Source organism: Haliotis rufescens, unplaced genomic scaffold (assembly GCF_023055435.1).
Source record: "Haliotis rufescens isolate VD_foot unplaced genomic scaffold, xgHalRufe1.0.p SCAF_5, whole genome shotgun sequence".
NCBI classification, from domain to species: Eukaryota; Metazoa; Mollusca; class Gastropoda; order Lepetellida; family Haliotidae; genus Haliotis; species Haliotis rufescens.
The window spans coordinates 25,209,534-25,237,078 of NW_025964223.1; the positions used below are offsets into that span (position 1 = coordinate 25,209,534).

The 27,545-nt window shown below is 39.9% G+C and overlaps 3 protein-coding genes across 5 annotated transcripts in view; 1 reads left to right on the plus strand and 2 right to left on the minus strand.

Moving 5' to 3' along the window:
* LOC124111122 (ras-related protein R-Ras2-like) overlaps nucleotides 1–14,732 on the plus strand; it is a 49,901-nt gene extending 35,169 nt beyond the window's left edge. Inside the window, exons 3-6 of the mRNA XM_048384003.1 lie at nucleotides 8,728–8,830; nucleotides 9,334–9,442; nucleotides 12,055–12,173; nucleotides 12,629–14,732. Of these exons, the coding sequence (XP_048239960.1) occupies nucleotides 8,728–8,830; nucleotides 9,334–9,442; nucleotides 12,055–12,173; nucleotides 12,629–12,701 (404 nt within the window). The 3' untranslated portion in view covers nucleotides 12,702–14,732. The remainder of the gene's footprint in view (nucleotides 1–8,727; nucleotides 8,831–9,333; nucleotides 9,443–12,054; nucleotides 12,174–12,628) is intronic.
* Nucleotides 14,733–22,739: 8,007 nt separating this feature from the next.
* LOC124111099 (coatomer subunit beta-like) overlaps nucleotides 22,740–27,545 on the minus strand; it is a 35,570-nt gene continuing 30,764 nt past the window's right edge. For all 3 annotated transcript variants that reach the window (XM_046470703.2, XM_046470694.2, XM_046470685.2), the window contains 2 exons: nucleotides 24,043–24,198; nucleotides 22,740–23,547 (listed from right to left, as the gene is read on the minus strand). In XM_046470703.2, coding sequence (XP_046326659.1) covers nucleotides 23,476–23,547; nucleotides 24,043–24,198 — 228 coding nt within the window. In that variant the 3' untranslated portion in view covers nucleotides 22,740–23,475. The remainder of the gene's footprint in view (nucleotides 23,548–24,042; nucleotides 24,199–27,545) is intronic.
* On the minus strand, nucleotides 24,205–27,539 carry LOC125373379 (splicing factor 3A subunit 2-like). The gene is made up of 2 exons (XM_048384412.1): nucleotides 26,678–27,539; nucleotides 24,205–26,584 (listed from the first exon to the last, which is right to left on the minus strand). The coding sequence occupies exon 2, from the start codon at nucleotides 26,558–26,560 to the stop codon at nucleotides 25,613–25,615; it is 948 nt and encodes a 315-aa protein (XP_048240369.1). The 5' UTR covers nucleotides 26,561–26,584; nucleotides 26,678–27,539; the 3' UTR covers nucleotides 24,205–25,612.

Sequence of the window (27,545 nt, forward strand, 5' to 3'; positions counted from 1 at the left end):
ATTCTTTTTTGTTATTCAGTTCAATAGATACAGAGCACAGCTGTAAAGCAATTGTTATACATCTGTAGATGGGAATAGTGTACAAGTGAGAGGAGCCTGTCTTACAAAGTAGATACACATTGGTAATAGGAACATAATATATTCCAGAACAGTATGTACTGGTATATATGAGATAGCTCTCCGACAAATGGCAAAGAACACTGAAGAATGAGGCATGGTTTATTTAAGAAATAAACGACTTCTCATTGTTTATTTCTTATATGAGATATCAATATTATGTACAGCCTCTTAAAGTATGTTAATAAAATGTACAAGCTCTAACTATATTTACCCGTTTTTAAATAATGATGACTCCCTGAATTGAATCTGACCTCGGCAGTGTCGGACAAGTCTATTTTATGAACAGGGGGGATAAATTTGGTCTTTCCTGCATATTCTTATAACTTGCACATCAATTTTCTGCACCTTTTCTCCCAATACCGATTGTCATATCTCTACCACTTTTGGATGTGATTGTTCAGGCCATTGCGTTTATCTATGTTACCCAGCTACTTCTACAGGGAACAACTCTCTAAGACACCTGAGCCCCTCTCAAAAATAACTTCGTCCAACTCACGATGTCATCAAGTTGCGAGGGCATGTTCGAATCTCCAGAAATGACGTCAAGATAGAACAATGTTTTTATCGTGAAATAAACCATGCTTTGTTCTTCATTGTTCTTTGTTATTTGTCACGTAGCTGTCTTATATTTCTCTATAAATCATTTTTCTATCATGACGTCATTTGGACAAAGTTAATTCTTAGAAGGAAGGGTTTAGTGAGTTGTTCCCCACAGATGTAGCTGGGCAACGCAGATGAACGCAGTGGATGAACGATCGCATTCAAAAGTAGGAGAGATATGACAATCAGTATTGGGAGAAAAGATACAGATAAAATTGATGCGAAAGTTGCGAGAATATATGGGAAATACCATACATAACGCCCCATTTATAAAATGGGCTACTCTGACTTTGCTGAGGTCGAATTGTATTCAGGGAGTCATCAATTATTTAGATGCGGGGTAAATGTTCTTAAAGCTGTTCATTTTATCAACATCCTTAAAGAGGCTTTACAAAATGTTGATATCTCATATAAGAAATAATCACTTACGGTCGTTGTTTATTGTACAATAAAACACTGCAGGGAGAAGATACCACTTGGAGCTGTGCTCCTCATGATTTTATTATCCCTGCAGTGTTTATTGTAAGATAAACAATTCCCACTTGTTGTTTATTTCTTAATTAGTTAATCTTAGAAGATAGACTTTAGGCCAGTATTATTTCCATTATTTTGAAAAGAAACGTACAGTAATTTTGAAGGGTATTAATACAAGTCTCAGTAATGAACTAATTAAAGTGTTGACAAATTATTCTACATATGACGTGTAATACATGTTTTCCCATTTTTTTCTTGAAATTAACCACTATAACATTTAAGTATATTTTTTTATATAAGCTAGAAACAAAGAACAGACATACAATAAGTGAAACAAAAGATATCATCAATGAAACTCAGAGTTATTACTAACAGTTGTACACTAAACAGACATGTGAAAACATAAACCCAGATGATGTGTTGAAAGACCTTAATATTCCAAAACTAAGCACACCACAACATTTAGGCCTTAAGCATGTTAAGTGAGTTACAATATGAGGAAGTTTTAACATCTTTGAAAATTATGAAAAATATAATTTCCTAGTGCTGATGTATTTACTGTAGAATTCTACAAATATTTCTGTCTAGATCTGCATAAATATCTGATACGATCATTCAACTTAGATTTCTAAAGAGGAGAGTTATCAGTTAGTCAATAGCAGGGACTAATTACAAAAACATGCATTCCAAAAGGAGACAAACCAAAGCAACACTTACAAAATTGAAGGCCAATTAAGTGTCTCCTATAAGATAGAATCTACAACAACAGCAAAGAGAAGTCCTGCTAACAATAACAAATGAGGATCAAAGAGGTTTTATGTCAAACGATACATTGGAGAATGCACTAGATTAATTTATGATATTATGGACTGTACTGAATGCATGGAAATCCCAGGATTGTTATTACTGATAGAATTTGAAAAAGTGTTCGATTAAGTAGATTGGGATTTCATTCAAGAAGATTTGACTGTTTTTAACTTTGGACCATCTGTTAAGCACTGGATAACAACCTTCTATGACAATATGAAATCTTATATATCAGTAAATGGTTTTGCTTCAGATCTTTTTAAAGTAACAAAAGGCTGTAGACAGGGTGATCCTTCATCTCCTTTACATTCTTGTTACGCGCTGAAATATTGGTAGTAATGCTATGCACTAATAAAAAAATAAAATAAATGGAATAAGTATTGATGAGATAGAATATCTAATTTCCCAATTCGTAGACGATACATCTCTCATAGTAGATGGGATCCGTGAAGATCCGGAATAGAATAGGTCTTCAGCGGCCCATGCATGCTGTAAAAGGCGACTATGCTTGTCGTAAGAGGCGAATAACTGGATCGGGTGGTTGATGCATGTCATTGTATCCCAATTGCATGGATTGATGTTCATGATGTCAATCACAGGATTGTCTGGTCCAGCCTCGATTATTTACAAACCGCCGTCATATAGCTGGAATATTGCTGAGTTAAATAATGAACAAACACAAAATCATAGTAGATGGAACTGAAGAATGTCTCCAAAACACAATGACAACTCTTCAAACATACATGATTTGCGTCTTTTTCAGACCTAAAAATAACATAAGCAAAACGCAAATGATGTAGATAGGCTGACAACGCTTCTCTGATAAAACTATGTGCAAAAGTTTGATCTAATCCATCTATCTAATCCAAGTGAAAGATATATTTAAGAACTCGAAACTGTGTACTTTCATTTTATATGGAAAAATTAAACCAGACAACATCAGTAGAAATACTATAATAAAACCTTATGAAGACAGAAGTGTAAGAGTGTCTGATACCAAAAATATAATCACAGCTCAAAAGATATCTTTGATTAAAGGTTTGTTCCATTCACACCCACACTCTAAACCTACCACACTTTTTATATAACTCCAACATAAATTTATGTCACCAACTAACCCTCTAACTTATACAATTCCAACAAGGATGTCTTGCCATCCTGACACTGGGATAGTTCTGTTTGTTGTTATCCACAGATATACTTTGTAACTTGTATGTATTTCAGTTGTATGTGAACTTGGTTCTTTAACTTTATTGTTTGTGTACTCCAAAAAGAAATAAAATATAAAAAAAATAAAAAGTATAAGAAACACAATATGCACTTTTTATTCTTATATGTCTTTCAGAATGTTTATAAAAGAGAGAAGGCTTTTCCTTATAAATACTTGATGTGTAGAAGTGTCTTGTACCAGCAAGTGCGATATAATTTAGTAATTCGGATGAGTGGATTTTTTTTAATGACCCATAATATACAGAGAAGTAGGTAGACTGTTGGCCAATCACATATTCTTAGACCCTATTGATATCAAAACCTAGAATTATTCTATTTTGAAAAGCAAATGCTTTACAATTGCCACTTATGAACAGTTAAATAAAACTTCAAATAAACAGACCACAGTTGACGCTAAAGAAAATGGAGAAAAGTTAACAAGTGCAGGTAATAGAAGGCTGAGAGTTGACAAGAGCAAAGCCAACATCACAAAAATAGACTACAAGTGGCAAGAAGAATTAGCTCTGGAATGGTTGATATAAATATTTTATGACAGCAAATCTACCAGGCACTGCAAGTTGAAGCCTTCATGTTTGTGTGTCCTGACGGGGCTTGGGCAGTGAGCAGCTATAGAGAACATGAAGATAGGCCAGCTGTAGTCCATGTTTATCTCATTGAGGTGTGAGCAGTGAGGACCTTTCCTTATTCACAACATGAGATAAACATGCTATCTGCTAGACAGGATGAATGTTATATATATTATCATACAACTAATGTCATTGATAGTAAATGGTAAATGGTATATGTTTCGATCTGGCAAATGTCCCAATGTTTGTTGCTTGGATATCCATGTGTGTACTACCTGTTGAGTCAGGTTGGACTGTTTGTGTTGTGATGTGGTGGAAATGTTAGACAGGATAAAATGGTTTACAACAACTAACAAACATTAGGGAGAATGGGTACGATGTGAACATGGTGGAAACGCCCACTTCTGATGTCCTGGCTGGTCCTGCTGTGATATAGAACCAACCTCAAGGCTTAAGGTGTTGCTGGAATTGGCCCACTGCTGTCTTCCCTGGCCTACTACACAAAGATTATTGACATTAAATATTGTCTACTATGATCACCTTAGGGGCGGGCGGGTAGCCTAGTGGTTAAAGTGTTCGCTTGTCACGCTGAAGACCCAGGTTCTGTTCCCGACATGGGTTCAATGTGTGAAGCCCATTTCTGGTGTCCCCCGCCCTGATATTGCTGGTATATTGCTAAAAGCAGCGTAAAACCATACACACTCACTCACTATGATCACTTTAGTAGGAACATCAGTATTTTGGGACCAACATTCATGGTGAAGTCACATTTCCAAGGCAACATTTCATGGTGTACACATATTTTATTAACACACAACATGAAAATATTTTGTGATTGTGTATTTGTTTATATTTTGCATGTTTGCAGCAAGACATTGTGTGGTGGGTCCTCTGATTGTATGTGCGGAGACATGTTTTGTTCATCTTAACAAAATGGAAGGTTTTCGTACAAGATGATGTGATGATACTAGGGAATGAGTATTGATTCAATCATGCTGAACCGTTTTAGAAAAATCTTCCCTAAAAATGTTTATGTAGATTGCAAACGTGGTACAACATGTACAGTGGAATATAACTGCACCTCAGACTAACCAAAATATCAATATGAGGTGTATATCGTGATCATATTAGTACCAAAATCACATATATTCCCTTCAATAAACCAATCATCAAGTTTGCAGTACATTTTGATATGTATCTAAATAATTCATATTTAGAATTTATTTTCTTTCACTTTGTCCGCAAAAATGTGAGTTCGTAATTGACTTAGTGGTTGTAGTGGTGACTTTAATTCACAGGGAATTGTCACTACCACTAATAAACTTTGTTAATTTGGAACATTGAATTCATTTCTGTGTAATGCAGTAAATTGCAATACAGTGTTAGCTGGCACTACTCGTCCTAGTGAATCTACAGTATGATAAGCCACACCAGCCAGTAGGTTGAGGAAGTTGCCAGGTGAGGAATGTGTATACGTTTGTCTTTACAAGTACGTGGTATATCAGTGACATTTCCTGTACAAGACCACACTAACCAGTTGGAGGAAGAATATATTGGACTGGAGCGGGTGAGCATGTTTGAGGAGTCGGTCAGTGTTTGTGCACACACCGACTGACACAGCCCTCCTAAAGGTGTCACTTTCCACTTATCACACCGCCACAAGCTGACAGTGTCATTTGACAGGCGTGTTAACACAGTCCCACACTGGTGAAGGTTCTTGACCCAAGAAAGACCATCAAAGTGGTTAGGATTTCCTGTTTCAACTTTACATGTAATCTCCAAAACTTTCATTATCTGCCAGCTTGTGAAATAGGAAATAACTTATAATTCCTCGGGAATTCATAATCTGTTTGTAAGAATGTGATGTGTTATATTGAAGCTTCCTGTGTTTAGATAGCTTTGTCTATCTTGAACAATGCAGGGCTCGATTTAAGGAGCTTGATTTGACATGAAAACCCTGTTGCACCAGACAAAATTAGGTTGAACAGTGGTCCAATCAAAGCTGAAAATAGTCCGGTCTGCTAATGAGTGTCACATAAATTAACAACGCATTGCTGTAAAACATGTGCACATAGTCTTGAAATGTCCACAGTTTGATGATGTCAAGCCTAAGAGAGTATGACAAATTACACGTAACATAGGGATTAGTGATGTAGTGTGGTAAATAAACTTTAGAGGTACTGAGTGTGTTCAAAGATAGATTTGTGTGGACAAGTAAGGGTTAGTCAGAAATTATGAAATTATTAATATTAGGCTGCTTTCTTCACTAGTAGGTTGCACTTATGCATGTTTTGTATAGCTGATGGTGGAATGGTGGTCACAGTTCCTTTTTTTCTCCCTTTTTTCTTAAGATATTCAAGGATTTGCAACTAGAATTACAATCACTGCACACACCTCAGCATTGTTCACTGTCAGCACTTGGTGGCATCAAAATAAACTAGACATACCCCGGTTTGCTGCTGATGTTTCTGGGGCTGGTAGGGGGATATTTTGTCCCCAAGTCATGTGAACAGATCCTTAATGTAGTGGAAGATTTTTTAAAGTAGTTCTGTAATTGTTATGTTCTGACAATTATTGTATTTGCCATAATGAGGGCCTGGGTCCTTAGAAAATTGGGAGGTGCTTATTGAAATCGTACACGTTAACTTTTTGGTCAAACATTGATAAAATTATAACCTTTTCGGTAATATTTACTAGGCAACAATGTACACATCTTCCACGCTGCAGTTTTCGGTGAAAAAATCTGTAATATGCACAAGATGGACTGTGAGGTTATTTTCTGTCTCAGTAGGGGGTAATGATTACTCTACAGATTGGCCTGTAAGTCGGTCAGGTGGCACTTACTGGAGCAGGCGTTTCATATGAAGAATACAGTACTTACTATATGCCGTCCTCCTGCAGGTGTGTGACTATCCTCCTGCAGATGTGTGACTATCCTCCTGCAGGTGTGTGACTATCCTCCTGCAGGTGTGTGACTATCCTCCTGAAGGTGTGTGACTATCCTCCTGCAGGTGTGTGACTATCCTCCTGCAGGTGTGTGGGTGTGTGACTATCCTCCAGCAGGTGTGTGGCTATGCTGTGGGTGTGTGACTATCCTCCTGCAGGTGTGTGGCTATGCCGTGGGTGTGTTGCTATGCTGTGGGTGTGTGGCTATCATCCTGCAGGTATGTGGCTATCCTGCCAATGTGTGGCTATCCTCTTGCAGGTGTGTGGCTATCCTGCAGGTGTGTGGCTATGCTGTGGGTGTGTGGCTATCATCCTGCAGGTGTGTGGCTATCCTGCCAGTGTGTGGCTATCCTCCTGCAGGTGTGTGACTATCCTCCTGCAGGTGTGTGGCTATGCTGTGGGTGTGTTGCTATGCTGTGGGTGTGTGGCAATCATCCTGCAGGTGTGTGGCTATGCTGTGGGTGTGTTGCTATGCCGTGGGTGTGTGGCTATCATCCTGCAGGTGTGTGACTATCCTCCTGCAGGTGTGTGGCTATGCCGTGGGTGTGTGGCTATGCCGTGGGTGTGTGGCTATCCTCCTGCAGGTGTGTTGCTATGCTGTGGGTGTGTTGCTATGCTGTGGGTGTGTGGCAATCATCCTGCAGGTGTGTGACTATCCTCCTGCAGGTGTGTGGCTATGCTGTGGGTGTGTTGCTATGCTGTGGGTGTGTGGCTATCATCCTGCAGGTGTGTGACTATCCTCCTGCAGGTGTGTGGCTATGCCGTGGGTGTGTGGCTATGCCGTGGGTGTGTGGCTATCCTCCTGCAGGTGTGTTGCTATGCTGTGGGTGTGTGGCTATCCTGCTAGTGTGTGACTATCCTCCTGCTGGTGTGTTGCTATGCTGTGGGTGTATGGCTATCCTGCGAGTGTGTGGCTATCCTCCTGCAGGTGTGTTGCTATGCTGTGGGTGTATGGCTATCCTGCTAGTATGTGACTATCCTCCTGCTGGTGTGTTGCTATGCTGTGGGTGTATGGCTATCCTGCGAGTGTGTGGCTATCCTCCTGCAGGTGTGTTGCTATGCTGTGGGTGTGTGGCTATCCTGCTAGTGTGTGACTATCCTCCTGCAGGTGTGTGGCTATGCTGTGGGTGGGTGGCTATCCTGCTAGTGTGTGGCTATCCTCCTGCAGGTGTGTGGCTATGCTGTGGGTGGGTGGCTATCATGCTAGTGGGTGGCTATCCTCCTGCAGGTGTGTTGCTATGCTGTTGGTGTGTGGCTATCCTGCTAGTGTGTGGCTATCCTCCTGCAGGTGTGTTGCTATGCTGTGGGTGTGTGGCTATCATCCTGCAGGTGTGTGGCTATCCTGCAGGTGTGAGGCTATCCTCCTGCAGGTGTGTGACTATCCTCCTGCAGGTGTGTGACTATCCTCCTGCAGGTGTGTGGCTATCCTCCTGCAGGTGTGTGACTATCCTCCTGCAGGTGTGTGACTATCCTCCTGCAGGTGTGTGGCTATCCTCCTGCAGGTGTGAGGCTATCCTCCTGCAGGTGTGTGACTATCCTCCTGCAGGTGTGTGACTATCCTCCTGCAGGTGTGTGGCTATCCTCCTGCTGGTGTGTGGCTATCCTCCTGAAGGTGTGAGGCTATCCTCCTGCAGGTGTGTGACTATCCTCCTGCAGGTGTGTGACTATCCTCCTGCAGGTGTGTGGCTATCCTCCTGCTGGTGTGTGGCTATCCTCCTGAAGGTGTGAGGCTATCCTCCTGCAGGTGTGTGACTATCCTCCTGCAGGTGTGTGACTATCCTCCTGCAGGTGTGTGGCTATCCTCCTGCTGGTGTGTGGCTATCTTTCTGCAGATGTGTGGCTATGTTCAAAGGGTCCTTGTGTTAGGGACAGTGTTCCCAGAGTCCAGTTCTGTAGCAGAAACATGAAGGAGGTCATGTAATAAACATGATAAATAGGCTATTTGTTAATAAGAGTGTAATGTTATTGTAATGTTTGCTTGCAGTTCTGGACACAGCAGGTCAGGAGGAGTTCAGTGCCATGAGAGAGCAGTACATGAGGTCAGGGGAGGGCTTCCTTCTTGTGTACTCCGTCACGGACATCAGTAGGTAGGTCTTCCTTCTTGTGTACTCCGTCACGGTCATCAGCAGGTAGGTCTTCCTTCTTGTGTACTCCATCACGGACATCAGCAGGTAGGTCTTCCTTCTTGTGTACTCCATCAAGGACATCAGCAGGTAGGTCTTCCTTCTTGTGTACTCCGTCACAAATATCAGCAGGTAGGTCTTCCTTCTTGTGTACTCCATCACAGACATCAGCAGGTAGGTCTTCCTTCTTGTATATTCTGTCATGGACATCAATTTATCCTTTCTTGTATGCTCAAGAATAGCATAATACTTGACTTCAGAATACACATCATATAAAATGATGTAGCAATAAAAAGTCATACTTGTATATGAATGGACAAATTCCGATTATATGATACGTATGATACATAGTATAAAACTTTCATGTATAGTTCTTAGTCTCATGTTTTGAATCCCACCTTACAATATGGATTATTATTGAAACTTAGGAAAATGTTTGATAACATTGATGATTATGTCTGTTTCAGTTTTGAAGAGATTTACAAGTTCCACAAGCAGATATTGCGTGTGAAAGACAGAGATGAATTTCCCATGATCCTTGTAGCAAACAAGTCCGACTTAGAGCATCAGAGGGATGTAAGTCTTACGGAATAACACCATGCTGGAAAACAGGTGGTCTGTCAGGTGGTTTCTGTGAGATGGTCTGTCAGGTGGTCTCAGGTGATTTCAGTCCGGAATCTCAGTGAGGGGTCTCTTTGAGGTGGTTTCAGTAAGGTGGCTTTAGTCAGGTGGTCTTGGGTGATTTCATTGAGGAATTTCAGTGAGGGGTCTCTTTGAGGTGGTTTCAGTAAGGTGGCTTTAGTCAGGTGGTCTTGGGTGATTTCATTGGGGAATTTCAGTGAGGGGTCTCTTTGAGGTGGTTTCAGTAAGGTGGTTTCAGTCAGGTGGTCTCAGGTGATTTCAGTGAGGGGTCTCTTTGAGGTGGTTTCAGTAAGGTGGTCCTGGGTGATTTCATTGAGGAATTTCAGTGAGGGGTCTCTTTGAGGTGGTTTCAGTAAGGTTGCTTTAGTCCGGTGGTCTTTGTCGATTTCATTGAGGAGTTTCAGTGAGGGCTCTCTTTGAGGTGGTTTCAGTAAGGGGGTTTCAGTCAAGTTTGTCTGTCAGGTGGTCTCAGGTGATTTCAGTGAGGGGTCTCTTTGAGGTGGTTTCAGTAAGGTGGTCCTGGGTGATTTCATTGAGGAATTTCAGTGAGGGGTCTCTTTGAGGTGGTTTCAGTTAGGTGGCTTTAGTCAGGTGGTCTCAGGTGATTTCAGTGAGGAATTTTAGTGAGGGGTCTTTTTGAGGTGGTTTCAGTCAGGTGGTCTCAGGTGATTTCAGTGAGGGGTCTCTTTGAGGTGGTTTCAGTCAGGTGGTCTGTCAGGTGGTCTCAGGTGATTTCAGTGAGGGGTTTCAGTGAAATATGATGGCAATATGATGGCAGTCTGTAGTTAATCAAGTCTCATTGAGGTGGTTAAACTTATAATGCAATTAGACACCAACTTACAAGCACTGAAGAATTAGTCAATTTTCTTCCCCAACCAAACACATTCATTCACAGGTGAGAGCCCGTGGGTGTTCTGAGTTACAGGTCTCCAGCAACCCATGCTGGTCACAAGAGATAACTTCATGGATCACATGGTCAGGCTGGGTCGACTTCATGGATCACATGGTCAGGCTGGTTTGACTTCATGGATCACATGGTCAGGCTGGAGGCTGGGTTGACTTCATGGATCACATGGTCAGGCTGGAGGCTGGGTTGACTTCATGGATTGCATGGTCAGGCTGGGTTGACTTCATGGATCACATGGTCAGGCTGGGTTGACTTTATGGATCACATGGCCAGGCTGGGTTGACTTCATGGATCACATGGTCAGGCTGGTTTGACTTCATGGATCACATGGTCAGGCAGGAGGCTGGGTTGACTTCATGGATCACATGGTCAGGCTGGAGGCTAGGTTGACTTCATTGATCACATGGTCAGGCTGGGTCGACTTCATGGATCACATGGTCAGGCTGGGTCGACTTCATGGATCACATGGTCAGGCTGGAGGCTGGGTTGACTTCATGGATCGCATGGTCAGGCTGGGTTGACTTCATGGATCGCATGGTCAGGCTTGGTTGACTTCATGGATCACATGGTCAGGCTGGGTCGACTTCATGGATCACATGGTCAGGCTGGAGGCTGGGTTGACTTCATGGATCGCATGGTCAGGCTGGGTCGACTTCATGGATCACATGGTCAGGCTGGGTCGACTTCATGGATCACATGGTCAGGCTGGGTCGACTTCATGGATCACATGGTCAGGCTGGGTCGACTTCATGGATCACATGGTCAGGCTGGGTCGACTTCATGGATCACATGGTCAGGCTGGGTCGACTTCATGGATCACATGGTCAGGCTGGGTCGACTTCATGGATCACATGGACCTCATGGATCACATGGTCAAGCTGGGTCGACTTCATGGATCACATGGTCAGGCTGGGTCGACTTCATGGATCACATGGTCAAGCTGGGTCGACTTCATGGATCACATGGTCAAGCTGGGTTGACTTCATGGATCACATGGTCAGGCTGGGTTGACTTCATGGATCACATGGTCAGGCTGGGTTGACTTCATGGATCACATGGTCAGGCTGGGTTGTTGTGTCATCGTACCCCGACAGCATGGATTGTTGCTCTAGTATCACTCACTGGTTTGTTTGGTCGAGACTTGATTATTACAGACTGCCGTGTGGAACATTCACAGACTGACAACAATTCTGTGTACTGCATTAAATAACAACAAACTAAAAGCAATATTGCATTATATAGCAATGATGACATGCATAGATGTGCTCAGTTGTGGTGAATCGTCTACAGTTAATAATTTCTTGTGCATGTTTTACAACTTCTTCTTCATTCCCATATTGGAACTCAAATACATACATAACAAATAAGGGGCGGTCGGGTAGCCTAGTGGTTAAAGGGTTCGTTCGTCACGCCGAAGACCCAGGTTTGATTCCCGACATGGGTTCAATGTGTGAAGCCCATTTCTGGTGTCCCTTGCCGTGATATTGCTGGAATATTGCTAAAAGCGGCGTAAAACCATACTCACTCACTCACATAACAATTAATGTAGTACTGCTATCACTATAAGAAGACATGGGGTTTCCCCCCACTCATTCGCCAGATCGTGGTCACACACATTCATTGATTACCTCCCTTTCAGGTGTCCCAGGATAAGGGAATAGAGCTGGCCCGCAGTTTGAAAATAAGTTATATTGAAGCAAGTGCCAAAAATAGAACAAATGTGGACCAGGCATTTTACGAATTGGTTAGAATTATCAGGTGAGTAATTGATACAGATGTAAAACAGTGATGTGGTCATACTGGTATACAACGATATCCAATCCAGCTGCTGCCTACTTGTCATTTTCTGAATCCATTGTCAACTTGTACTTAACCCAGTCAATAGTTTTAGTGTGCAAAATGAACTCTTATTCCTGCCAGTCAATATTTTAGGTGCAAAATAGGCCAATAGAGTACACATTTTGCTATTTTTTTTTCTTTAATAGGCCTGATTATAGATATTGAATGTGTGTTGTACCTTTCACCTCCAAGATTCAGCAGCTGAAATTGCTTTATAATTATATCCAAAGACAAGCGTAGGCTAGTAGACTCAATCCTTCTTGCCACAGATAGTAATAACTGAAATAGTAGATATACCCAGTTGAATTAAAGTCTTTAATTATTCTTTTTGCAGAGTTTACTAAAGTTCAAAGTTTTTTTATTTCATTTTTCAGGAAATTTCAGGCTGAGGAACGCCCCCCTGTGAAACCCCCAGGCAAAAAGAAGAGGCGATGTTCAATACTGTGATAGATGTCTTGTCATGAGCAGCTAAACAATAATATTACACTGATGGACATCATGGATGCATTTGATTCCCCGTTGCCATGGTAACGGTCGCCACGGTAGCTCTGAATGTTTGTGGTGCTTGAGCCAGGATCGAGAGCAGCAGACATCCAGTGACTGAGACCACGCTTCCACTCGACCTCCGTTGACCAACCGTGGGACTGACCCCAAATTTGTGCTTGTATTTTTTCATTTACCCCCAAATCAGGTTTCTATATTCGAGGCATATTTTGTACTTTCTTAAGTTGGTATGCAAGGGAAAAGTGAATTTGTCATTCCATTACTACTATATTAATGATACTAAGGTAAATATGTAAAAATGGTGTATTTTGTTACTGAATGAATAGTTATGCAGTGATTTGGAGTTAATATAATACATGTCGAGAATGAGAGAACAGCTGAGTGTGGGACATTCACAGACTAACAAATGCATAATTTTGGTGTTCATTTCCATGAATTGTTCCACTTGGTCCTCATTTCTGACTATTTTGTAGAAATGAGATTTTGTACAAGTGCGCTGAAAGACCGTGCATCTTCACGGCATGTGTCCGTGACACACCCAGTGTTTATTTGAAGTGAGTTGAGTACATTGTGTTTAGTTACCAGCTGCTTCCAAAGCATGTGAATGCATCTGCATGATACTATTATATACTACAATGTAATTGTATGCCCTGAGTGAAGCTGTGTTTCTGTGGCTTGTGGGGACTGGGTGGGGTTGTCATGTTAGTATCTTTCTTAACAGAGGGTATCTGAAAAGTGGGATAAACTAGAGATGGTGGGTGGGTGGAAGGGTGGGTGTCAGTATTGGTTTACACGTTTACCAAATGAACTGGTCCTTCTGTAGGGTCCGAGGGAGTTTTTCATCAACGAATAGACTTAAAAAACAACCCACCAGAGCATCCTTCTTTTCATGGCTCTTCTTTGTAAATTGTATTTTCATGACCAAATATGACATGGAGTTGGTTGAAGATGACACTGATGAATAAGGGGCTATGTTTCAGGGTAAGTCTTGCCTTATAGCATTGTTACCAGGACGATCACAACATTTTAACTGTTTTCATGACTCTCCTCAAATAGATAAGTGATCAGTTCTGTATAAAAGGAAATATTTACATCCATCTCATTGAGAAAGTGATGAGTTCCAAATGTCATTCTTATACAAGGAAACTTGTAGTTATTGTTGGGAAGTGCAACAGTGTCACTCTACTGTTGATTTAACAGGAAGTTAAAAAGGGAAGACTATGTGCCAATTCGGCAGTTAAGTTCTGGAGATTTTAGAAAATATGTATTGATCGATTTCATAGGTTTTTAGATTCAGTTTAAGAAGATGATAACTATTGTATAGTTTTGACTACAGTGATAATCAAAATGTGAAAATGAGTGAGGCATGAGGCAAGATCTATGTATGAGAACAATATCTTTTCAGGAGTAAAATATTGTCATTTCCTGAATGAAATATGAACCCTGAATAATGCATGATCTAATTTAGGTATTGAAGTCAAATGATATGCTTTATCATATTAATCACTCTCACAAAGCTTTTCCTATACTCACTGATGGTATGACTAGGCAGTAGTTATCCAAGCATCGACACTTTGATATAGGCTTATGCTGTGCTCTTTGTATACTCAAGTCTGTCATGTGTAGAATACATGCAGTTTGCTTTGCTGCCTCTCAGACTGTTCTAGGACAAACTAGTTGATGTTCAGATGTGATTGTTCCTAGAAAAGGCCATGTATGCCTAAAAACTATTCCTACTCAGGCTAAACCTTCACCAGTAAAAACAGATACCGATAATGGCCGTACTTCAGTTTTGAGACAAATGTTTCAGATGGTAGCACCAGAAAGTGATAACTAGTCTGTGACTGTCATTTACATTTACATTTACATTTACATTTACATTTACATTTACATTCACATTTACATTTATATTTCACATTTCACATTTCACATTTACATTTAGATTGTACATGTACATTTACGTTTGACATTTACATTTTACATTTAGATTGTACATGTACATTTACATTTCACATTTACATTTAGATTGTACATGTACATTTACGTTTGACATTTACATTTTACATTTAGATTGTACATGTACATTTACATTTCACATTTACATTTAGATTGTACATGTACATTTACGTTTGACATTTACATTTTACATTTAGATTGTACATGTACATGTACATTTACATTTTACTTTTACATTTTAATTTACATGTACAATTTACATTTACATTTTACATTTAGATTGTACATCAGTAATTGCCTCAAAAGATTTCGAAAACAAAAGTATCAGCCAAATATCTTCTGTTTAGGAAATACAGATATAATACAGGAGTAGTATCCATTATTATCATACTTATTGTTCAGTTATGAGGGAACGTGAGATATAAAGAGAGCCATGTCTAAAGTACATATGACTGTTTCCTAAATGAGGAAGATATTTCGGTGGAATATTTGAATTTGGACAAAAGAGTTCCTGTACCAAGGAAGTTTAGCCGTTTGTCTAGGTAAATATTGGCTTGGGAAGTACGCAAATAAAATTTTGATCAATTCACTTGATGATGTCACAATTGATAGGGAAGTATTGGTTTAACCGGGGTGACGTTAATGAAGGAATGAGTCACACACTTGTTATAATGCATGTTGATCGTCAGTCATGATTGATTAGGAGGACTGATGATCGGTCGATCTGGCAGAGCTGACATAATGCTTCCTGTAAAGTCATCCTCAACAGAATAACACTGCAGAGAACCTTCCCTGTGACCTTAGTGTGAGTTCCTTAGACAGGGTGAGAAATTCAGGGTGAAACAAGAAGTACCATGTCTCCCAGTATAAAAGTATTGGAAGGCCTCCAGGATCTTCATCCCTGTTACGTTTCACTCACTTCTAAACTGATCAGTCAGAATGCTTGTAAAGGTTCATCACTGAACATGGGTCATCTTATAGAAAACATTGATGATTGGTTGAACTAACCATTTGTAAGAAATGGGTTTTGTCAAGGATAGAACTTAGGCTAAAAGCCTGCTAGCCTGAGTGGGATGCTGATGGTAGATATGTATGTATTGAACAAACTGATGTGTATGGAGATAGTTGGGATGGCCCTTTCTAGTCTTGTACTTCAGGCCTGCAACTGGGCCAATGGTGGTTCAAAGGCATGCAATTAGTTATGCAGTGTTGCATCCCTTAATTGCATCAGGATCTGCTGAATGGTTTGTCATCACCTTATCCATGCTTTGGTTCACCAAAGTGAAGGGTCCACAACCTTCATCCAGGGCTTTCTCTGACATTAAGCACACATGCTTGTATACCGGTAACTGAAATACTGTTCCAAGTGTTTTAGATTCAACTCTGTAATGACAGGGTAGGTAGAAGGATATCCCCAACTAGGAAATGTAGGTGGTGAATATGCTGGTGATTACTGAAGATGTGAACTATTACTCAATACATTTCCAGAACACACTGGTCCTGTGATACTATTCCGGTAGACTGGATGTTAGTGAGTTACATTGTACAGAGGAGGTAGATATGTAGAAACATCACTAAGAAATGGAAACGCTTGATCATAATCACTGTTACTTCATTCTTAAGAAATAAGCAAACTCTGTATGTAATAGTTTGTTTGCCATGTTTACTTTTACATATAGGAGGGAATTTAAGAAGTAATTATTTGAAATTGGTTGTAATATTGGTTTTTATTGCGATCATTGCTATCAGAATTTCTTGCTGAATATAAATGTAATGCTGAATGAAAACTAGTCTCATATGATTGTCATATAGGTTTTAATTAATCAATTTAATTGTTATAAGTATTTGAGTCAGTCAACACTGACAATGTGACACATCATATTTTAAATATTGTAGTTATTTTCCATACCACTACATTCTAGGTTTGATTTTGTACAGTAATCAAGATATATCAGTATTTCAAATTTCTAACTTAGACAAGGGTTTCCTCAAAACTTGCTATCATTCTTTGCTTATACTGTCTTCTTTGACGAAATACAATATTATAAGTATATTTCCATATAGAAGTTAATGCTCATTTAAAGGGAATCCTGTTTACTACATGTAAATTCATGTCCAACACTAAGCCTCAGTTCAAGGTGACAACTACTGTATTGAGTGTAATCAGAGGTGTGGGCATGCATAAACTGGCACTTATGATTGAATGAGATTAGTTGCTCTCTTACTATATTTAGGTCCCGCAAAATGATACTTCGGTGTCTCTTCACTGCTGGAACTAAAGTCACCTGGAGCCAACGCTGTAGTCTGTGTAGAAACTGTTCAATGACAAGTTCTACTTGAGTTATCTTTTTCAAAACCACCTTTCTTTAAATGAGATTTCTTAAAAGTACTGTAAAAACAGAAAAATTGAAATGCAAGAAAAGACGTTAATGACAAGTCAAAGGGTTACTTCCTTCCATTCTTTTGATTCCACAGTTTTGAAGTCTTTGGTGCGTAGATCCATAAACACATACTTCAGAAAATACTTGTGTTTACATGGCACAAGGGATGCTACTTATGTTTGTTGTAAGAGGTGGCTCAGTGACTCGGTTATTGTGTGTCATCATACCCCTCAGGGTGGATCGATGCTCATCATATCAATCTCTGGTCTGTCTGGTCCAGAGCTGATTATTTGTGGGCTGCTTCCCTATAGCTGAATTTGGTGATACACAACAAACAAATGCTAATTTCAAAGTTACAGCTGTGGAAAGAAATATTTTGGGTAATGACGAAGTGGAGATGAGAAACAAAACACTGTTTGTAATGGGCCTATTTTAGAGGATGAAAACTGCTTGGAGCTGTATATATCACCACTGAATGATACTGAGAACTGCATGCATGGTTATAAAGTGTGTATTTACAACTGGAATTAAGCTAACCTAACAGTTAATAAAATGTGTATTTGATGATAATGAGTATATTTTGTAAAAACATTTATTTTTATGTTTACTTTTCTGTATAAAAGACATTTTTTCAAGGGAATGAGGCCTGTTTGAAAGGCCTTTAGGTTTAAAGGGTATGTTTTTTTCTAATTCTAATCCATTTCATACATTGTTGGTCTGTATTGCATGGAATTGAAATGGTATATGTACTTAAGGTTGCAAAACGATGGACTATTCATCCAGGTATAAATTAACTTAGGGCTAAACTGACTTATGTTTTCATGTTTGGAGATGGGTTCTCAGAGGTTTCCTGGTGGCCCAGTGGTTTGACACTACAGCATGCTGTGCAGAGTTGTGTCCATTTGCCATGTCAGAAACTGCTGATCCAAGATTTGCCCTTATTATGATCCTTGGTCTGTCAAAAAATATTCTCATACTTATGGGATTCATGAAAGTGGTAAGCGTACATGAACTGCATCGTTTTGAAAATTTCCATCTACATTAAGCTGACAATATGATATATCTGAAATAAAACTGTCCCAAGTGTTGTAACCGAACTCGGTCACCCCAGTGGTTGCGTAGATTGTTTGTTCACATATAGCATGTTTATGCACTTATTACCAACTGCTAGACCTGGTGGGAGGCAGTTTATCATTAGTGTCGTGAAAATACATTTTCACCAAATTCATTTATCTAAGTTTAAAACTCACAAATGTTCAGTTCAAGATACTGTACAAAGAAACAGAACATGATGTGATGATCCAAATTTTTGTGATGCAAGGGAGATAAACCTGTCTTTACTCAGATAGGGAAAGTGTCAATGTCGGTGTTGAAAGTACCTGCTATGCCAAATATGCATGTAATTGTAAGTGGCTGAAAACACTTCATTGTGGGAACACTTGATTAGCTATTGTGATAAAACACTTTTATAATATTGGACATGTGAGATATTTATACATTGCTATATGAACTTAAACTGGTATTTTCTGTCTTTGACATTGGTTATGTTTGATTGATTTTGAAATATCAGCTTCATTGAGAAATTGTTTTGGGTATGTCAGCCTGCTTGTATGGACCTGCGCACTATTGTGAAATAATACTGGTTGAATATATAGCATGTCATTAACAAGGATTTATGTCAGAAAGATCTGACCTATTCAGTAGGCTAATGTTAAATCACAGGAGTTTTATATTGTCCAACGCTTTCTATAGTGTTGAACTATTTATGATGAAATTCCACCCTATAGAGTAGTGTGTCTTAGGCCTTGTGTTTTATATGACTGTCCTGAGAGACGGTCTGTTTAAAATTACCTCACAAAGAATTGGTATCCACAGTATTTTTCATAATATAATGGAGATATTGTGCACTGGATATTTGACCATGGGGTAGCTAATTCACTTCCAGTCTTATTATGTCTGGGTTTGTTAGGTTTTATTACCAGGTATATACTGATGGCTAGATTTGAGTAGCATGTGTTGCTGATCCGTACCGATGCAACAATATTTAAAAATACGCAAGAAAAATCACTTGGAATTATATTTATTTGATGATGTTGGAGTATTTTCCTTCATGTAAAGCAAAGAGAGAAGAAATTTAAATGGATGGATAAGAATAGGTTGTTTTTAAAATGAAAAACAATGAAAGAAATCCTTGTAATTTAGATGTCAGTGCAAAGAACCCAAGACTGTTTACGTCAGTAGAAATAACCCTGTAAGGCTTTTCAATGAATGCAGTTAGCATGTAAAATGAAATCAGATATCAGCAGTGGCAGCATTTGTCTGCATCATGTGATGATAAGGCAATGATACTCTCCTATCAGACTTATTATCTAGCCACACATCAGATCCTACGACACACTTTTCCTATGACAGTGTGAACCTTGCATCAGCACCCACACATTGGCTTTAAGTAGTTATTTTTTCAATAAATGATGCATCTAGTCAAGTTTCATGGAGGGTTTGGTGAAAACATTGATGAAGCTGAAGAAAAGTTATTAGTTTATGGATGGTAGAAACGCTTTCGTTTCTCTCAGTAATCTGACAATAGAATCTGACAATTCTCATAACCAGACTGTATAAAATTCAAAATTTCAAAATTTCTGTCATGCATTCCCTTCAATTTCCATAGTATCTGTCTGTAGCGACTTTTGTAGGGATAATAGATTTAGAAAAATTGCCTCACTTTTTCAGCTTCATTAAACTTTTGACATGCTCCTACATGTTGTATATACAAGCAGGTATTTAATTTGCAACAACAATCATATATCAGCTTTCCAGTGTGAATTAGTTTTGCTTATGACAGTATTTGCTAATGATACTACACACCCAAAACTACTTATGTATGAAGATCATCTGCTGTGAGTTTACTTTGCTTGTAATTATCTGTTCTATTCAGCCAGCAGACATTGCTGCACTGAGCATAGTATATCCAGCATGGTTGTAATCTGTGGATAATCCGGTACGCATATAGTCATTTTTTGTTCTACAACTCATTTATTTGAAAGATAATCAGTTGTCACGCACATAATTTTGAAATAGACTTTTGAGAATTGAACATTTGTAGTGTTGGTAGGTATGAATTGTAAGATGCAGTGACTTAAGTAATCATTTTTCCACCATTGAATTTTTTTCAGATTTATAATTTGTCAAATTTTAAACAAACCATATGCATTTTTCAGCAATACACATATTAAATTGCCAATAAACTGTGTTAAACTTCTTTGTTTGATATATTGTCTGGTATTTGTTTTGCTTTACTTGATGTTTCATTTTCATCATGCAGATCATTTTGGAAACATTTAGTGGTTTCTTTTACAGTAATGTTCTATAGGATTAAGATCAAATTTGTGTATTATTACGGATGAGCTGACCTTTAAATTTTACCCTTTCATTTAAAACAAGTATTGTACAGTATTTGATAAAAGAGCAAACAAAAAAATTTAAAAATTGCATAGATGTATGTTGCTCTTACATCTTATGTGTGTAGTTTTATAAAAACTTTTATTGTGAGATTGGTATAAAGGAAGTTAACTAATACACTACGACATTTGTAGTATATTTTTGACCCCCACCTCTCGGTATTCTGACCAAGAGTACTTGTGAAACAATAACTTAATGTTTTCATAAATATTGTTCACTTTGATCTCTAGAAAACATAAATAACTTAAATTAATGGCAAAGTGAAAAAATAATAATGTCTTATTCCTGTGTGAATGAATAGCATTGATGTTATGTATAAAATTTGTGGCTTTAATTGCTTGCCATAGATAATTGTTGAAACTAGACATAACTTTCTTTTCAGTTTGGAGTTTTGGGTGAAATGTCATAGTTTTGTAATCTTTAGATTTTGACTTTTGATTTTTATGGAAGCTTTTGTAAACAATGTTTATTTGGAGCATGGTGTTTCTCCATGGCGTGAATATTGAATGCTGGTAAGGGACATGAGCAGGACTGGGCAGGCTCCCGATGTAATAGTGAGTTTTGGAAGTCTTTCAGTAGTGTTCTGAGGCCACACCAATCACAGCTCCTGTTGTACAGATAGTCTTGGTCAAGATGTAGGAGACCGATGAAACAAAACAAAGTGACGATTCAATAGAGAATAGGTCAATGACAATAGTCTTTGATACGTATTTAGAAGTTATTATCCATAAACATTTTCATGTCTTGAGTTAAGGATTTATTTCAGGATGTCCTAATGAAAATTCTGTTGAGCATTAGTCCTGTATTATTTGCCTTGAAATATAAGTTACAAAAAGAATCATAGCAAAATTGGACGTCACATTTTGTCTTATACTTTTGACAGGACCATCTGTAAAATAATGAAAATGATTGGTTGTGCTGAATTGTAATATTTGTCTTTATATAAAGTATTCCCACATTTTGTATCTTGGAGTTTGGAACACTAAAGGAACTACTGTAACCATGGATCGAGAGGATATTAAGAATGGTGTTGGAACAATTACACTCTTTTCTACCAACACCTGTGTTACAGTGATATTTTCTTCATATTGTAATTAAATGTGTAATTAAGCATTATTATTTTGAAAATTTATCTTGTTTATGACATGAATTTTGTAAATAAAAGCTACTGACAGTAATCGTGTTCATTGTTATTGATGGATGACGTTTTGTCCCCGTGCAAACACTATAAGACCTGCCCTTTGAAGATGAATGAAAACATTGAAAGTCAGTATCCGGGAAAAGGGATGAAACGTTGTTGTAAATACTAATTCTCTGCAAAAACTTCTTGTGTTGAGATTTCTGTGGTTCTGCTGGTAATTTGAGGAATTTGGAATTTTAAACATTTGTCTGTAATCATGCTTCTTTCATATTTCAAAACTTAGAATGTAGAATTTCAGTAATATCCTGGAAAGTGCAGAATTTCAGTAATATCCTGGAAAGTGCCACCAAGAATGGCCTTCATATACTGAAAAATGAGGGATCATAAACATTATCCCCAAAAATATTCATAATCCCCAACATTTTTTGCTCAGTATATGTTCAACCCACTGTGTGACTTATTCCAGCTGTGCATGTTGTCCAGTATGTGCAATGGCACCATCATCCAGGTCACTTCCGTAAATCCTCACAGCAGCCCTATGAGTGCTGAACATAAGCAGCACAAGATATGTTCTCAATTGTGTGTTTGTGTTGGTGTTTGTCGACCTCTGTAGGTGTGTGTAATGTTTGTTTGTTGTTTAACGCTGCACTCAGCAATATTCAAGCTATATGACGTCAGTCTGTAAATAATCAAATCTGGACCAGACAATCCAGTGATTGACATCATGAGCATCAACCAAGTCAGCGAGCCTGACCGCCCGATCCAGTTAGTCGCCTCTTACATAACCATGCTGAAGACCTATTCTCTACCTGTATCTTCACAGGTCGGGTGTGTACAAGGAGTCTGCTGGGTTAACTTTCTTGTTTAACACCAGTCAGCAATATTCCAAACAAGTGACTTATATCTCCAGCACTCCATATCTGACCACAGAATCCACTCAGTCGCCTCTTATGACAAGCATTGAAGGCTATTTTAACCTGGAATCTTCACCAGAGTGTAAGGTTTTGAGACATGCATCCCTGGGGTAAAGTAATACAGAAAACATTTCCAGATGTACATTATATTTTATTACCTGCGATAATTGAGCCCACATCTCATCAAAGACAGAAGGTTAAACCTAGCTGATGTTTCATCACTGGGACTGGGCATCAACATTGGCAAATCAGTAATATATATTTACAGACAGTATATTACACTGCCATGAACTTGGTGAGAAATCCCACAGTGAATCCATAAATATGACATTCACTTGTACACATGTACATCCATAATTAGACTGAAATGTATAAATGTGTGTTGTTTAACATGGCACTAACAGTATTCAACCTATAGGACTGCAGCCTGACAAACTAGTGATTGATACGTCATGCCGTTGTGGTACGACAATCAACAGTCATTGCCTGATCACCAAATCCATTTTGTCGCCTCCTCTGAGTTGGTGGGGACTGATTCCAGCACAGAAATTCATATAGTTGCATCGTATGACAAGCAAAGGTTCCTGGAGACGTATTCTTACCCAGAACCAAAATCCAAGCAACACATGGGCCTACAGCCTGTACTTGATAACATCACACACTGTACAATGTAAGAGTAATCACAACTTCCCCTGTGAATGTTAGTGCATACACTAAACGGGTTGAAATCAAGATTAAATATTGGAATAACTATTTAATAGTTTAACAATTTCTTGCACATTAAAAATAGAATAATTTGTAATTCTCAATGCAACTAATGGCTTCCCAGAAGATGTTCTGAACATCCAGTGATGTGACTGCCAGGATTATGCAGCCATTGGTTTCAGAGATTTCTTCTGAGACAGGTTGATCTTGTCTCCCATGCTCAAAGCCATACCCTGAAAAGAACAAAACAGTAGCTTAATAAACATGGAGCTTGTTACTTTACAAGGTTGCATGTAGCTTGTTACTCTGCATGTAGCTTGTTACTCTGCATGTAGCTTGTTACTCTACAACGTTGCATTTCAAGAGATTTGTTCATAGTTAAAAATGGGATCCTCATCACCTCTGTGTGTGTCTGTGTGTGTGTCTGTGTCTGTGTCTGTGTCTGTGTCTGTGCCTGTGCCTGCATGTACTAGTCTGGACTAGTCTGGTTTAATAGTGCTAGCCCTCTGAGTTACCATACTGCAGTTTAACTCGCTCTGACACATGATGCTGACTCCCAGCCTACCAGTCCTTGTTTTAGCCCCTTAACAGGAGTGTCAAACAGGATAACAAGTACTATCTGTTAATGTCTCTTGGTATGACACGGCCAGGAAATTAAACCACCAACCCGGGCAGTTGCTCTGTCCACTAGAGGCAGTCTCCTACCCTGGAATCCCTGAACTACCCACCTGACTCTTGGCTCTAATCCTGATGTGACCTTGAACAGAGGCATCCTTGCCCAGGTGGCCTGGCTTCTCGATGCTCAGATTGGCCAGCACGTCCTCCCCGAAGATTGACCTGGCGTACAAGTTGGCCGCCATGAAGCCGCAGCTGCCTGATATAGCCTGGGGAAAGAAGGAACAAGTTACAACATGGTCAACTCAGCAGCAACTATCCACCACGGACACCGAGTGCTCCTAGTGCTCCGACTATCAGAAATCCACACTCCTACATAGACCTTCTGATAGTATTGGACCCTTCTGATCACAGTAAATATATGATGAATCATTTTCATTTAACAGACCACACCAATTCATTCCATATGATGTTAATAGGTGTCACTATGTCAAAAGTTCACCTTACTCATCAGTGTTGTCTTCACACTGGCCATTAACAGCCCAGCCAGTTGAGCTACGGTAATACCACATTGAAACAAGATTACAAATTCTACAATGCAACTGAGGTTTGTGAGATAAGGAAGATATGAGAATTCACCATGTTATTCTAATACGAACAGAATATAACTGGCTAAAGTAATAAACAACAAAATAATTCATGCAAACAACACTAATACACATGCAAAATACAAACCAATCGTGTTAATGTTCAACAACATCAAATTACAGTTCAAGACACATTTTTATTTCTATGAGAGAAATTTGAAAATTATTCAGGGAAATCTTTAACCAATTGGAATGAAATTAAAAACACAACAAGGGTTACTATACTCCATGGCCCATTTGTTCCAAGTGTATAGACGTTTACCTCAAGGAGTTTTGACAATCGTCATATACGTCTTGATATCACTGGTTCAAGTTGGTGAGTCAGTGAGCTATGTTTACTGCTGATGTAAACAATATTTCCATGACATCACTGCATCAAAGACAAACGTCATAAACGTCTACCACTTGGTGAAACTCACAAGGACCTATAGGAATAGGTGATATGGTGCCATCAGACTAATGATGATATCATAATCTGAGATTAGAAACCTCTCTTGGCAGATCCTGGGTCAATATTCTATACAGCAAATATCAGCATCATAGGCCTCTGGGCAACAGGTGCCCCATGTTGAAGATACCACAAACCTTCCAACAGGGTTCAAAAAGAATAGTAGCTTTTTTTTAAAAAGAAGTCCACAGTATAGATAGTGTGTGACACTGGCAGAGGTTTTAAGCTACTGGGAGTGGTTGAGGGTTTTGGTGTACTCAATGTAAGGTATGCTGGTCCACTGTATAGATAGTGGGTGACACTGGCAGAGGTTTTAAGCTACTGGGAGTGGTTGAGGGTTTTGGTGTACTCAAGGTAAGGTGTGCTGGTCCACTGTATAGATAGTGTGTGACACTGGCAGTGATGTAAGCTACTGGGGGTGAGTGAGGGTTTTGGTGTGCTCAATTTAACAAACACAAACATGCGAAGCAAAGGAACTAAAAAAATCTACCCAACAGAAACTATACTTCATCAACATGCTAACTCACTTCCTGACTTCTTAACTCTTCTATGCATAACGACATGAGATTGTTATGGAAAACATCTTCCTCAATGTTGGTCATGATATTTCAGTGGAGAGTAAACATCTACCCACTCAACAACTCTACACGGCTCACAACAGAACACTGTACCCATGTGGGGAGTGGAAACACCGGGCATTGGAGGGTGCAAGTAAACAGCTACCCACTCAACAACTCTACACGGCTCACAACAGAACACTGTACCCATGTGGGGAGTGGAAACACCGGGCATTGGAGGGTGCAAGTAAACAGCTACCCACTCAACAACTCTACACGGCTCACAACAGAACACTGTACCCATGTGGGGACTGGAAACACCGGGCATTGGAGGGTGCAAGTAAACAGCTACCCACTCAACAACTCTACACGGCTCACAACAGAACACTGTACCCATGTGGGGACTGGAAACCCGGGGCATTGGAGGGTGCAAGTAAACAGCTACCCACTCAACAACTCTACACGGCTCACAACAGAACACTGTACCCATGTGGGGAGTGGAAACCCGGGGCATTGGAGGGTGCAAGTAAACAGCTATCCACTCAACAACTCTACACGGCTCACAACAGAACACTGTACCCATGTGGGGAGTGGAAACCCAGGGCATTGGAGGGTGCAAGTAAACAGCTACCCACTCAACAACTCTACACGGCTCACAACAGAACACTGTACCCATGTGGGGAGTGGAAACCCCGGGCATTGGAGGGTGCAAGTAAACAGCTACCCACTCAACAACTCTACACGGCTCACAACAGAACACTGTACCCATGTGGGGAGTGGAAACACCGGGCATTGGAGGGTGCAAGTAAACAGCTACCCACTCAACAACTCTACACGGCTCACAACAGAACACTGTACCCATGTGGGGAGTGGAAACCCCGGGCATTGGAGGGTGCAAGTAAACAGCTACCCACTCAACAACTCTACACGGCTCACAACAGAACACTGTACCCATGTGGGGAGTGGAAACCCAGGGCATTGGAGGGTGCAAGTAAACAGCTACCCACTCAACAACTCTACACGGCTCACAACAGAACACTGTACCCATGTGGGGAGTGGAAACCCAGGGCATTGGAGGGTGCAAGTAAACAGCTACCCACTCAACAACTCTACACGGCTCACAACAGAACAGTTACATAAAATGGACAAAGAAGTCTTGATATCTCACTTTCTATGCAACACATTAAACCTTTTACTGAACCACCTGGTTGACAGAGGAAGATATAGTGGCTGTCTTGACATGGGCTGCAGTGAGTTTACTGAACCACCTGGTTGACAGAGGAGGATATAGTGGTTGTCTTGACATGGGCTGCAGTGAGTTTACTGAACCACCTGGTTGACAGAGGAGGATATAGTGGTTGTCTTGACATGGGCTGCAGTGAGTTTACTGAACCACCTGGTTGACAGAGGAGGATATAGTGGTTGTCTTGACATGGGCTGCAGTGACTTTACTGAACCACCTGGTTGACAGAGGAGGATATAGTGGTTGTCTTGACATGGGCTGCAGTGAGTTTACTGAACCACCTGGTTGACAGAGGAGGATATAGTGGTTGTCTTGACATGGGCTGCAGTGACTTTACTGAACCACCTGGTTGACAGAGGAGGATATAGTGGTTGTCTTGACATGGGCTGCAGTGACTTTACTGAACCACCTGGTTGACAGAGGAGGATATAGTGGTTGTCTTGACATGGGCTGCAGTGAGTTTACTGAACCACCTGGTTGACAGAGGAGGATATAGTGGTTGTCTTGACATGGGCTGCAGTGAGTTTACTGAACCACCTGGTTGACAGAGGAGGATATAGTGGTTGTCTTGACATGGGCTGTAGTGAGTTTACTAAACCACCTAGTGGACAGAGGAGAAAACAGTGGTTGTACCAATCCCACAGTGCAGCAACAGGAAACAGCCATGCACCATGCTCCAGGAAACAAGAACAGCGTGCTTAATAGAAAGATTTCTACTTGC

What these genes read in the sequence shown, in the direction of transcription:
- LOC125373379 (XM_048384412.1), bottom strand. Translation starts at nt 26,560, where the DNA reads ATGCCCTGGGTTTCCACTCCCCACATGGGTACAGTGTTCTGTTGTGAG.